A 12,678-nucleotide genomic window follows, 5' to 3' on the forward strand; every position below is an offset into this window, starting at 1 on the left:
ATTGCAAAGCTAATTATAATATTACATGGTACATCTAATCAATTTATCAATTAAAAAAGTTTAATTAAAACTTAGTTTTAAAATTAATTAATCTTCATTGACAATGACAAAAGACAATGAAGTATAAATATGAAGCAATGAAAAATTAATATATAATTACTATGTTCCTAGCACTATGAAAATGATATTCCTTGCTTTATTAGCATTCAGAATTTTCATTTCATTTGCATTCCAAATATTATATTGTTCACAACATTCAGTTGAGTACTATTGATAATAATCAGAAAGATAATATGCAGAAAGCAGCTAACAAGTTAAAAACAAGTAATTAATAGAAAAAACGAAAAGTTTGTGTCTAACTTAATCATAGTAGATCAAATATTATTTATTTATTTGCATCTAGTAACTTTAAGTAAGAAAGTATGCTGCTGTAACAATGATTATAATAGAAAGAAATGTACCATTAATTTATTTTTAATGCTTAAATTTAGTAATTTTATCACCTTAATGTATCATACAACATATTTTGCTTTAAACAATGCAAAAGCACCAAGCATTGCAGTAGCAGTCTTTTTTTTTTTTTGCAGATTTAAAATTGATAAACACTTAATTTATCTTTAATTCCATGAAATCTATTGTTTTATATATCTCATATTTATATTTTAATGCTAGATCTGAAATTTTTATCTACCTTTTTTATTTCTAAGTTAAGATAATCTTATGAAGTAGTTAATATATTTATGGATAAAATCCTGTTTTAAATTAAGTATTATACTGCCGTAGGATTATTAAAATTTGATTACATCTAAGTTTTTCTTTTCAATTATTCATACACTATAAGAAGTATACTTTTGTAAATAAATAGTATCCTTAAAGATATGTGAAAGTCGTTAAATACAATGAAAAAGTTGCATCAAATCTTCACTAAAGAATGTGAGTAATGGACAGTTTAGTATTATATTTCCTCTATACTATTTAGACATGAAATGATATACTTGCTGTTGTGAGTGTTGAACTAAGATATACACTTCTATTTTTAGTTTATAAACATTCCAATACATGAACAGATCTTATAACAATTAGTTGTTATATTTAATAGCATAAGTAAAATTTGTTGATCAAATATTAAATGTTTATCGTGTTGTATGAATCTGGATAATCCAATGCCATAAAATTGTATGACAATGCATTCGCAGATATATCTCTTATAAAACAAGCTCATATATAAAAAATAAAAATTGTAATCAAAGAATTAGAAAGTGCAGATTCTCATATTATAAAATATGCAAATTCATATATTTTTAAGAAACAAAAACTGTACAAGTTGTATATTATAATATCAAGTATTAGGTAAAGTAAAAGATCATTGGACATTATAATTTTTGAAATACATGTATAAACTATTACAAATATCATAAAAATTGTATTAATTGTGCAAATTTAATATATTTAAAAAAGATAATAAAATGACCAATGATCTTCTATTTTTATTTGATGTATTTCCAATCAATATGACTTATTTAATTGTTCAAAGTGCAAAATGCAAAATCTTCAATAACTTATAGTGAAAAACTATAATGCCATCAGTAAATATAACATTCCTAAAACAGAACTTAAAAAGAAAGAACAGAACTTGAAAACCAAACGATATTAAAGTAAATTATGACGAATGTAATTTTTTTATATCAACAACAGTTAAAATCGATAAAGTGCATAAAAATCATAAGTGGACCAGATATTTAAAGCATATAGCACTTAAAGATTGCCCAATTCTTCAAAAAATATGTTATCTAAAGTAATTTTTTCAATATCAGCTGTTATATGTGTATTATATAATATTTTACAATGCTTACAATTTTCATATTAGCAACATTTTAAGTACACAGTTGCATTTATATTTTTCATGTAACAAAAGGTCAAACATAATACTTCTTAACATTAATTATACTCAAAAACATTAAGAAAATTTAAGGAATAAATATGTATCTTTACAATATAAGATAATTATTGCATACAGTAATATTAATGTCAAAATAGTATTGTTGAAGGATTGACGAAAAAACAAGTGGTGTATCTTAGTTGTTATTGTGAATAAAATATATTTTTTGATTTATTTATTTTATTACTTGAGCATAGCAAAATATTATGTAGGGAATTAACCTTTATATAACCATTGAAAACAAATTAAATATTTATAAATATAGTTCTTTCTTTTTCTTTTTATTAAAATATTTCAACATCAACATTGTATAGTATAGAATAATTTTGGTAATATTCACTTTCAATTATTAAATACTAATTAGAAACTAAGTATATATAATATATTATTAATAAATGCATTCTGTTCATTATTCACATTCATATTGCAGCTTTAGTAGGTAAATTACAGTTCAAACTTACTACCTGGAAAAATATATGTATAATGTATAAGATTATAGTTCAAGTCAATATTTTTTTTATACATGTGTCAAATGCAAAACTTAGCATAAACTTTCATGTATAATAAATTATTATTAGAAATGTAGGAAAATATGTACACACAATCTAATGATGCAATACTCATGTGTCTGTAAATGATTAATGCCTGACAAATCTCATTGTAAATTAACAAAACGCCCAAACAATAAAGACGCTGAAATAAAATAAATTTTGACTTTTTTAAAACTTTGAGCAAATAATTTTTCTTTGAAATAAAGAAGACAAAAATAATGGAGCACTTGGAAAAGATATTAAATAAAATGGAATTTTTTGATAAAGGGATATTAAACATTATAATTTAATTTTATATTAACAAAATTTCAAGTCATTTAAGCAATGTTTCCGACTACAGTTTAATTTATATAAACTTATCATCAATGCATATTGATGTTCTCATTAAAGGTATATATCATATATATATCATATATGTATATGTATATATATATATATATAGTTTGAACATATAATCCAAAGTTTTTAGTATATATTTTATACTGTAATACATATTGAAATAGTAAAAACTATCTATATCTTCATTATACAATATTATAAAGTACCTTATAAATTAGATGAACACCATAATGTAACACATATGTGATTTAGGATTGATTTTTATTGGATTTTACTTTGCCGATAAAAATTATCTCTATAAATAGGTATTGCTTTTTCATTCATAATTACTTGAGGATCTGTATAGTAGCGCCATAAAAGACTACTGCCTCTTTTCAATTGATTGATACTTGATAAATGAGACCAGCAATCCAACCAACTATTATAAATTGGCATATTTGGAGGAAGACCAGCAACCAATCTTATAAAAAAAAAAAACTTAGATTAATTTATATTTGATATAATATATATTACCATTAACTTACCCGCAGTTATTTACTGCCATGCAATGAGATACTACCAAAAATGGATATGTAACGGTTGTTGCAAAAAACTAAAAATTATTTAATTATGTAAATCTTTACACGTAAATAATGATTATTATATTCAAATTTATATTTACTTTCATAGTAGAAGCTGTATAAGTCTTTAATTCTTGATCACGAATGACATATTTATTAATGACATAAGTTGATGAACTGACAAGAACTAATACTGCAGCATTTGCAATTAGGCGTGGTACTAATCCTGCATAATATCCTGTAATTCCATTCTCCTTGTATACTTCTATAAACGATCTAATCAATCCACTAAAACATAAAATAATATTTTAGGTTTTACATAAAATAACATTTATATATGTTAGAATTAATATTTATATAACCAACTTATATTTCATTTCACCACCTACAAATTGGGCCATCATTCTTAACATTATTACATCTAATGGATGGCTTACTATGATTCCCACCATTCTACTAAGTAAATCCCGTATAAGTTCATGAATACATTTAGTACGCCTGTAATATTGATATAGATTTATTAAATTATAATTATAATTACATATATGCGAAGAATCTGTTGTTTTCCTAAAGCATTCAAGCTTTACCTTTCTGGTTCTAATAATTCCTCATCGTCAATATTTTGATCAGGTTCACCACTGAACGAAATGCATTCAGAAGTTTTCTCAAAGGCTACTGCACTGATAGTATATGCACAAAGTTTGGGTACAAGTCCCCGATAACATCCACTAAATCCATCAACATTTTTTATATACCTAACTGAAATAGTTGCAATATAAAAAATTATTTAACAAAGCTAACAAAAATTTTTTATTTCTATAATATTTTAAACTTGCCATATTGAAAAACGTTAGGTAAAGCTAATGCTGATTTTCCAAATAATGTCACTGTTGGACGTGGTGAAATAGGTTCATGACCAATCTGAAATTTATTAAAAGATATACAGCTTTTATCTTTTCAATGCATATATAATTTTTGAATATAATACATACCTGTATCAAAACCTTTGCATATTCGATTGGATGGGATATTGTATTTATAAACATACGAATAGCTATATTAGACCATACAGGTTCTTCTCTTTGTGAAATCATAATTAACTTCACGAGTTTTACTTCACTATATTATTTTTTCTGGAAATATATATATTCCGTAAAAATGAAAATAAAAAATGAGATTATGAAGCGCTTAATAAAATATACGCACGATAATATAAGATATTTATTAGATAGAATAATTTATTAAATTTCTTTTTCTTAATCTCGTAGTTCTCAATAATTAGGCTAACGGCATTTTTTTTAAAAAAGCTTAAAACACGAGCATAAGAAATTATCTTTTGTACTGTAACTATTATCGAAAGATAGTCAATAACATATCGTATTTAATCTTTAATCGAAAATATTTTTGCAAATAATAATTCGATAAATTTCATATTAGATATTGTCGAAAACCAACAGAATATAAGTTCCATGTTCTCTACGATTCTGTTATTAAAAAATAGCAAAATCGCCGATCATATTCAGAATTTATTCACTTGAACTTTACCATAAACGTAGTACACGAATAGATCAGAGGGGCTACCACTCCTACACCATCTTATTAGTCAGGTATACCAAAATTATACATGTGAAAGTAAAAGATAGTATTCATAAGCACGTCTTTTGAAAACGTCTTAATAAAAACATAACTGAGGTATGTACAATCGTGTTATAAATATTAAGTTCAAAACGTCAATTCTCATTTAATCTTTGATTATATCAAATAAACGATAAATATTCCTTGATTCGTTTAAACAAATGTTGCCAACTGTAAAAGAAATATATGTTTATAAATCATCATTACTTGGATTGTTTTGATCAATGTAACTCTTTTACTTTTGAGATTTTATAGTTCATTAATCAACGTATTACGGTCAAGTTTACTAACTTCGTATTTTATATGACTTTAATCAATTTTAACTTTACTGTGACCAATCAAATTTAATAAAAGTTATTATTTAGAGAAGGCCAACGCAGAAGAAAGAAAAACAGTTGTCTCTTCAATGTTGGTTAGTATTTCGATATATCACTTTAAATGATTATTAGAAGAAGAAATTGTTTTTATTGGTTTATTTCTAACTTTCGATCTGTCAAAATTTCATGGTAATTTAAAATAATTGGTCTTTTTTTTTTGTGAAGTGATATAAAATGATTGTGAAATTAAATTTTTTAAGAATTGCACAAATTTTGCGTGAAACGAGCATCAGCATCCACCGATAACTTTTATTCCACTCGAACTAATTCACATGTTAAAGTCCGATCTAACATATGACGTTTATATTCGACCATTACATTTGACAAAGGCATAAATATTTTTAGGTCAGTTGCTGCAGTAAATATATTATTCCTTGCGGTACGATGGAATACTTTTGATTAGATTAATCGTAATGTGAGTCTTGAAATAAATTTAATTGTGTATTCAATAACATGGAATATTAATAATAACAATAATAATAACAATAATAATAATAATAACAATAATAACAACAATAACAGTAATAATAATAATAATAATAATAATAATAATAATAATAACAAAAATGATACTTTTAATAGTAATATAAAAACTATATATAAAAAATAATGATAATAATCACAAAATGAATTGTCATGTTTTTGTTAAGTCTGAGCTAAATTGTAAATGTGTTATTTTCTGTTACTTATTTTTTGTAGGTGCATGGGTTATGTAAATATAATCATACATAATGCAGTCCCAGTTAGCAGCAACTCCTCGAAAATTACCTGTGTTTGTCTTCCCCTCAAGTATTACTTTTTATCTAGAAAATCAATCTACTCATAAGCAAGTTTTGACTTTATATAATCCATATGATTTTCCAGTAAAATTCAAAGGTATATCTTATTGAATTTCTTGTAAAAGAGTTATTTGAGATATAACATTATTTATAATATGATTTTTATAATATATTTTTAGTGCTTTGTACTGCTCCAAATAAGTACAAAGTTGTTGATCCCGAAGGAACAATAAAGGCAAAATGTTGCGTTGATATTGTTGTAAGGCATACAGCACTCTTAATTAGTAATTGCAATGTGACTGATAAATTCAGGATACAAATGCAAGAACATCCAAGTAAACAGGTAATAGTATTAGTAATATTGATCTTAATTCATTAAGGCATTTATAAATATTTGTCTTATATTTATATCATTTCAATATTTAAAGGCAACGGGTAAACGAGATGTTGAAGCTACATTGTTACCTGGAACCTCAGAAACTGCTGGAAGAGCAACTCCAGATCCAGAAATGTTTCAACAGCTTCCGATAAATGAAACTAGGCAACAACAGTCATATGCGCTTATAACTCAAAATAGAACAATTGACAGTGAGTATAAAATATTATAATTGAATATGGATTGCAAAGATAATTTAAAGGTATGGTTATTGAAAACAGCAGAATATAGGATTTGAAAAGTATTGCATTATCTATGTTCCACAACAATAATTTATAATTACAGACACTTCACTCAAGATACATAAAAACTTATTACAGTTGCAGTATGATTTATTTCATGGAGAAATTCAAGATAAAATTACAAATATGTTTCTGAGCTCAAATATGAAAAATGCCAATTGTATCATTGTGGATAAAGGTTAATATGTTAGTATTTGAATTTAGTTCCTGATCTATGAATACACTGCAACATGATGAAACTGATAATTAAAATTTTCATATACATGATTTTTATGAGAAGTTACAAAAAAATGATGTACGTTTTATATGCATTATACATAGAAAGTTCTTATAAGAATAACAATAGAATCTAGATTCTTCTGCCATATTTTTCAATCTGTTTTTTAAAAAAATACAATTATTACATTATTACAGGTTAATAGCTTTTTTTATGAACATAAACAATCTTTAATATTAACTAGATGTCTCGGCAATACTTTTTTTTTTAGAAAACTATGAATATACAAGTTCAAAGTACAGTTCTTATCATATATTTTATAATATAACTAATTATCTGTAGCTTGTACATTTATATTTCGTTATATAATATATTAAATTACAGCAAATATAGAGATAAAGTGTAGTTTATATAATGTCAATATTACAATGGCGCGCGTGTGTGCGTGTGTTTGTGTGTGTGTAACAAAAAACCAATGTTATCAGAATTACAAAATAAATTACCTTTCAGGAGGAACAAACTATGTAGCACTTATCGCAGGAATTATTTGCATAGCTGGGCTACTCTTGCCTACAGAAGGAGAACGTAGCCACACAGTGCCTGATTACCTCCATCTTTCCATAAATTTTAAATTAATATTTTCATTCGTATTAGGTAAGTATAGTACTTATTATTTATAAATTATATAGTATATGTAACGTACTATTTTGTTACAGGTATGGTAACAATTATAATCTTAAGGTTGTAATTTGTGGCTGGTTATATACAAAAAAAAAAAAAAAGACTTTATACAATAAATAGGATTATGGGGTGAAAGCACAATTAATGCATATTTCTTTTTTTATATTAGATGTCTTATCTTTCTTAAATGTATGCAGGTCTAGTTTACAAGTATTATGTAGCTAGCCTATTTTTTGAGCACTTCCAATATTTATGATATTTTATTTCCTTTCATTTTATATTTTTTTTCGTTCATTACAATATTTCAATTTATATTTTTAATCAATGACATATAAACATTATGCATATATATGTGATATATCACCAATCCTTTTTTATGTATCAAAATCAAAAAAGCTTTAGATAGAATAATTTAGTTTTGCAGCTCAAGGATTCCTCTACGTGCTCTATCTATAATCATTTTAATAATTATACATTCAAAAAAATATGATCTCATATATAGATATGTAAATATCTTTCTATGTGCAGTAGGTTGCCATTTTAAATTCTTAATAAAAAGAATTATATGAAAATGTCAATAAAGATATCTTTGTATATTCTACAAAATAATACAAATCAAGCTGAATTAGTTTCATTTATATTAGAGAGGAAATGAATTTTTTTTTTTAACAATATAAGTATTTCATAAAGACTGATTAGTCAATTAAGTTACAATTTTTCAATTTTTAAATAAAAGCATTCAGACAACCATTAGCAATGTGTATTTATTATTTACATAAGTTACAATGATGACACTTGTGAATAAAGTGGTTCACCGAACAGTTGTTTAGCCCAATTCATTATTTGCAAAATATTCTGATCGTCAGAATTGCCACCACGTCACAAGTATCTGTTGGTATAATAATAAAATGTCAAATAAATTACATTTGGGGCTTCTACCTGTCAAGAAATATATAACTTGCCTTCACAATCTCCACAAAGTGGTTGAAATGTATCGCAGTCAGATCTTCATAGCTCTAAAGCCTATGAACATTTTTTAAACTTTCATTGTGAGTCTTATATTCCATAGAGGCACTGGCTGGAAGATGTAATACTCTCCTAAGTGTATCTCTAATTCTTGCTGTCGTTGCAACATCCGATGCTGTTTTGTTCCAAACACAAATTATATCTTCCTAGATTCAAAGAAAAACATATTTACATATCAAATTGAATGAAGTAAATTAAAAATAGTAGATAAGATATTAATTATTCTTACTTGAAACCTTATGGATACAACAGCACCACATATTTCCTCTCCTACCATAAATTGCTCTCCTAACATAGCTAAAATAAGATTTTCCCAACATCTTGACACCAAGCCTTTTCTTAATCTTACTATCCATTTACCACCTCTTTGGTTTGCCTCATCCTGGAATTAAAGTACATTAATCGTATACATTTATCGTAATTAATTTTAATACTTTCATTTAAAGCAATATAAAAAATAATTATCAAGATAAAATACTTACCTCCCACATAGGTTTTATACCCACTTTAAATAAGTGAAAGTCTGTGTGTGTTGTTAATTCTGATGGTCTGACTAAGTGACTGTATAGACCCCAAAATTGTTCCACACTTGCGAACCTACCAACCAATTTTAAATTCTGGTCGTAACTCTGTATGCTGGTTTGTTTACCAGGACTGCGTCTACTATACCATAACGCGTATGCATATTGCAATTTGTGCTCGTGAGGACTTATTTCTATAGGAGGCTACACAAAAAAAAATGTGATTTATAAAGCACTGCTAAATCTAAATTTGCAAGTAAAACTAAAAATAAGCTGCAAATGTTCTACTCACTAATAGATCTTTTTCAACTTTATGACTGTCCTTTGATTGGGTTTCTTCGTCTCCACTGTCTTCATTGGTTTTTGATCTGTAAGAACTATCATAATTCACAAAATATGTTTCCTTTTTTTATCTATACGTAAAAGAAATAATAATCACATATTTTATTTATTAAAAAATAATGTGCCTGGCACAGTTGTATATACACATTTGAATTAATTTGTATAATGTATGCATTATTAATCATTCAATTTTTTAACTTGAAAACACTGCAAGATCGAAGCGAACAAGTTCCGAAAACATGGTTAGTAAATTTTAAAAAGAAGAAAAAAAGAAAAAAAAAAATGATGAAAACACGAGTCAATACAATATATTGTGACAAATGTCACGTTCTACATTCCACTGGATATTGTAAATCGAAGCACTGAAAGTCCATATCGAAGAGAAATTTATACACGATTATTCTAACAACTGGTGCTTCGTGTCACGAGTATGATAAATATTTTACTCGAGTAATTTTGCATTGAAAATGAATCTAACCTCCATAAAAGTTGCTTGCGAAAATAGCACGATGAAATCAGAGAAACACTATAGTTTCACTTACGCCTCAAATTTATTGGACATGTTTCTTGCAGAGGTATAAATGTATATAGAATATTAATAAAATACTGTAAACGATATATTTCAACAAGTAGGAATATAAATACAAAAACTTGATTGTTGATCTCTCTCCTTTATCACTTATTGCATTAAGAAGTTTAATGCCCTTACGTTGGCTATACTAATCTTTTACTAGAATTTCCTAGTTTTAATACATCATTCTCTCAGTGAATCTAAAATTGTAATGTATACATATATATACATATATCTATAAATAGTATCATAGAAATTTGATAGCGTATAATAAATATAGGGTAATATAGAGATAATTTGTAAAAAGATATATTTTTTTGTTATACAAATAAGTACATTTTTTTTTTTTTTTTTTTTTTTTTTTTTTTTGAGGAAAATAATAAACTGTCATCTTTTCAATTTTCTTTTTTTTTTATCGTTATTATCCTAACAATATATATATATATATATACATATATATAGATATATATATATAAAATCTCTTGAACATGTATTTTTGAAATATTTCATTAGGCTGTAAAAATTCGAGAAATCGAAAGTATTATTTTTCTATTGATGAAAACGCCGCCTTTAATCGATCCATTATATCGTTCCGTTGTGCCTTAACTTCTTCGTCGCACAAAAACATAACAGTAATCGGACAATGATATTCTACGGTTTCGGTGCACCTCGTGTTTTTTTCCTCGTATTTCTCGAATCTAAATTCAGATGTTGTTCTCACTGAAATTTGAACGAGATCATTGAAATTTAGAATCGAACTTTATGAAAGTCAATGACTGATTTTACAATTATAATCTAAGCTGTGTTGCCTCTAAGATCACACTGCTATTTATAGAAAAAAAGGAATAAAATAACAAAAACGAGAACAAAACAACTTACCACATATGAAACCAAAGAAACAAGTATTATGATTCGAATTTATTAAATAATCATCGTTTTCTTTTTTTATCGAATAATGTCCAACAGCAAAGTTTTTTATGAATGGTATATAACGTAAATGTTCATTATATTCAACGGAATATTGCCAGTGATCGTAATTTCCACTCTCCGCGGTGATATTGAAATCATCTCTAAAATTTGTAACACTTCGTGATATCCTTTTTCTTAATTCTTTTTTTTAATTTTTTTTCTTATCGAGAATTTAATAATATTAAGGTACGTACATAAGTGGATTTAATAATCTCATATTGCTAAAATCTGCTACAAATTCCCATACATAAATTGGATGGGTATTATTGATAATACCTACGTTCTTCATTTGCATAGTTTTCTTATGAATAAAAAGATAATAAAACATAGAAATTATTATTATTGTATATATAATGTTTTTAGTTTTCCATTTCATCGGATTAATACTCATTTCTGAAAGAAACGATTGTTATTATATTGTTAATGATTATTTGAATAATTTCCTTCTATAACATTCCATTTTAAATACCTCTTTCTATAAAAGCGACCTTTTAAATAATCAAAAAAGCCTTCACGACTTCCGTCACTGATAACACAACAAACACGATTTCTATCTTCGGCATGAAACGTCGACAGTATCCATGAAACTGACGGATACTAGGTTGTAGTTTCCTCAAATATTGTAACTCCCTCCTACCAATACTTCTCTAATTTTTTTGTAGTAACTTTTAGAAACAGAAAGAATTCAAAATTTAAATTACCTAACGAAAAAAAACCTAGAAATAATTTACGTATATATATATATATATATATATATATATATATATATATATATGATAAGTATTATATATATGTGTGTATATATATAAAAACTATATAATAGTTTTAATTCTTTTGAAGTACCACCAGATGGTGCAAAATAACTTTTTAAAAATAATTAAAAACGGAATTGTTCTTAAAGAGAAATTGTTCTTAAATTTTCTTGACAATTCGTTCTAATTGTGACAATAATTAATCCGAGACATATGTAAAAACATATTTTTTATTGATCGGAACAAGTGATATTTTTGCTATAAAAATTTTAAGATTGAATCATCATTCTATTTAATCACGAAAAATAAAAAGAAATGACTTCATAAAGTATACATGTAAATTTGTTTTAAAATGTTTTTTAATAACATACAGACGATAAATTCACATATATATTAACTGTTTATTATTTCATAAAAAATGTTCAATTTTTTGGTAAATTCAAATATTTTTATAAATTTGCACAAAAGTTATAACTTTTATTTACAACTATTGTCAAAGAAACAGCAATGTTTGTATGTAAAATGATTGTATATGAAACGGTCTGTTTCTTTCTTTTTTTTTTTCTTTTTAATACATTTATTATGAATAATATGCAGCTTTAAAATATTATAATTACTTCAACTAGCACAATAATTTTTTGTCAAATACAATTATACATTTATAACAAGTATAAGCTAAAAACTTATGTTCACTTATGTTCACTTATGACTATATATACAATTATCAGTGAAACCAGAGAA

The 12,678-nt window shown here is 25.6% G+C and overlaps 4 protein-coding genes across 12 annotated transcripts; 1 reads left to right on the forward strand and 3 right to left on the reverse strand.

Annotated features, from left to right (window-relative positions):
• Positions 1 to 11: 11 nt before the first annotated feature.
• LOC124952323 (mitochondrial carrier homolog 2-like) lies at positions 12 to 5,680 on the reverse strand. Of its 2 annotated transcripts, XM_047502014.1 has the most exons (10): positions 5,316 to 5,680; positions 4,596 to 5,195; positions 4,382 to 4,522; positions 4,226 to 4,310; positions 3,977 to 4,148; positions 3,756 to 3,887; positions 3,491 to 3,677; positions 3,354 to 3,421; positions 3,160 to 3,289; positions 12 to 2,403 (listed from the first exon to the last, which is right to left on the reverse strand). In XM_047502014.1, the coding sequence occupies exons 3-10, from the start codon at positions 4,481 to 4,483 to the stop codon at positions 2,359 to 2,361; spliced, it is 921 nt and encodes a 306-aa protein (XP_047357970.1). In that variant the 5' UTR covers positions 4,484 to 4,522; positions 4,596 to 5,195; positions 5,316 to 5,680; the 3' UTR covers positions 12 to 2,358. The 2 variants fall into 2 exon arrangements, with proteins under 2 accessions (XP_047357970.1, XP_047357969.1); XM_047502013.1 differs by lacking the exon at positions 12 to 2,403 and having other exon boundaries at positions 2,943 to 3,289; positions 5,316 to 5,677.
• Positions 5,048 to 8,509, forward strand: LOC124952325 (motile sperm domain-containing protein 1-like). 6 transcript variants are annotated; one of them, XM_047502015.1, is made up of 9 exons: positions 5,048 to 5,081; positions 5,390 to 5,436; positions 5,747 to 5,816; positions 6,101 to 6,277; positions 6,360 to 6,523; positions 6,609 to 6,768; positions 6,902 to 7,036; positions 7,586 to 7,729; positions 7,792 to 8,509. In XM_047502015.1, exons 4-9 carry the CDS (start codon positions 6,133 to 6,135, stop codon positions 7,821 to 7,823), a joined length of 780 nt encoding a protein of 259 aa, XP_047357971.1. In that variant the 5' UTR covers positions 5,048 to 5,081; positions 5,390 to 5,436; positions 5,747 to 5,816; positions 6,101 to 6,132; the 3' UTR covers positions 7,824 to 8,509. The 6 variants fall into 6 exon arrangements, with proteins under 6 accessions (XP_047357971.1, XP_047357975.1, XP_047357977.1 ...); XM_047502017.1 differs by lacking the exon at positions 5,048 to 5,081 and having other exon boundaries at positions 5,434 to 5,530; XM_047502019.1 differs by lacking the exons at positions 5,048 to 5,081; positions 5,747 to 5,816 and having other exon boundaries at positions 5,193 to 5,436.
• On the reverse strand, positions 8,502 to 10,502 carry LOC124952326 (eukaryotic translation initiation factor 4E type 2-like). Of its 2 annotated transcripts, none has more exons than XM_047502022.1 (6): positions 10,188 to 10,502; positions 9,596 to 9,680; positions 9,265 to 9,507; positions 9,012 to 9,164; positions 8,719 to 8,928; positions 8,502 to 8,645 (listed from the first exon to the last, which is right to left on the reverse strand). In XM_047502022.1, the coding sequence occupies exons 1-5, from the start codon at positions 10,205 to 10,207 to the stop codon at positions 8,773 to 8,775; spliced, it is 657 nt and encodes a 218-aa protein (XP_047357978.1). In that variant the 5' UTR covers positions 10,208 to 10,502; the 3' UTR covers positions 8,502 to 8,645; positions 8,719 to 8,772. The 2 variants fall into 2 exon arrangements, with proteins under 2 accessions (XP_047357978.1, XP_047357979.1); XM_047502023.1 differs by having other exon boundaries at positions 9,596 to 9,671; positions 10,188 to 10,501.
• A 213-nt stretch (positions 10,503 to 10,715) lies between these two features.
• LOC124952327 lies at positions 10,716 to 11,860 on the reverse strand. Of its 2 annotated transcripts, none has more exons than XM_047502025.1 (4): positions 11,674 to 11,860; positions 11,380 to 11,578; positions 11,096 to 11,286; positions 10,716 to 10,936 (listed from the first exon to the last, which is right to left on the reverse strand). In XM_047502025.1, the coding sequence occupies exons 2-4, from the start codon at positions 11,574 to 11,576 to the stop codon at positions 10,758 to 10,760; spliced, it is 567 nt and encodes a 188-aa protein (XP_047357981.1). In that variant the 5' UTR covers positions 11,577 to 11,578; positions 11,674 to 11,860; the 3' UTR covers positions 10,716 to 10,757. The 2 variants fall into 2 exon arrangements, with proteins under 2 accessions (XP_047357981.1, XP_047357980.1); XM_047502024.1 differs by having other exon boundaries at positions 11,655 to 11,854.
• Between the last annotated feature and the right edge of the window lie 818 nt (positions 11,861 to 12,678).

The sequence above is a fragment of the Vespa velutina genome, chromosome 10, assembly GCF_912470025.1.
Source record: "Vespa velutina chromosome 10, iVesVel2.1, whole genome shotgun sequence".
Classification (NCBI taxonomy): domain Eukaryota; kingdom Metazoa; phylum Arthropoda; class Insecta; order Hymenoptera; family Vespidae; genus Vespa; species Vespa velutina.

Bases quoted from the DNA above. Each gene is read 5' to 3' on its own strand.
- LOC124952325 (XM_047502015.1), top strand. From the start codon at position 6,133: ATGCAGTCCCAGTTAGCAGCAACTCCTCGAAAATTACCTGTGTTTGTC. The intron at 6,278-6,359 runs GTATATCTTATT...ATATATTTTTAG, and splicing joins TTTTCCAGTAAAATTCAAAG to TGCTTTGTACTGCTCCAAAT. The intron at 6,769-6,901 runs GTGAGTATAAAA...TTATAATTACAG, and splicing joins TCAAAATAGAACAATTGACA to ACACTTCACTCAAGATACAT.
- LOC124952327 (XM_047502025.1), bottom strand. From the start codon at position 11,576: ATGAGTATTAATCCGATGAAATGGAAAACTAAAAACATTATATATACA. The intron at 11,287-11,379 runs GTACGTACCTTA...TACAAATTTTAG, and splicing joins AGATTATTAAATCCACTTAT to AGATGATTTCAATATCACCG. The intron at 10,937-11,095 runs GTAAGTTGTTTT...TTCAAATTTCAG, and splicing joins TTTCTTTGGTTTCATATGTG to TGAGAACAACATCTGAATTT.
- LOC124952323 (XM_047502013.1), bottom strand. From the start codon at position 4,483: ATGATTTCACAAAGAGAAGAACCTGTATGGTCTAATATAGCTATTCGT. The intron at 4,311-4,381 runs GTATGTATTATA...AATAAATTTCAG, and splicing joins ATGCAAAGGTTTTGATACAG to ATTGGTCATGAACCTATTTC. The intron at 3,888-3,976 runs GTAAAGCTTGAA...TCAATATTACAG, and splicing joins GAATTATTAGAACCAGAAAG to GCGTACTAAATGTATTCATG.
- LOC124952326 (XM_047502022.1), bottom strand. From the start codon at position 10,207: ATGTCCAATAAATTTGAGGC. The intron at 9,681-10,187 runs GTAAGTGAAACT...GAATTATGATAG, and splicing joins ATGTCCAATAAATTTGAGGC to TTCTTACAGATCAAAAACCA. The intron at 8,929-9,011 runs GTAAGAATAATT...CTTTGAATCTAG, and splicing joins TTGTATCCATAAGGTTTCAA to GAAGATATAATTTGTGTTTG.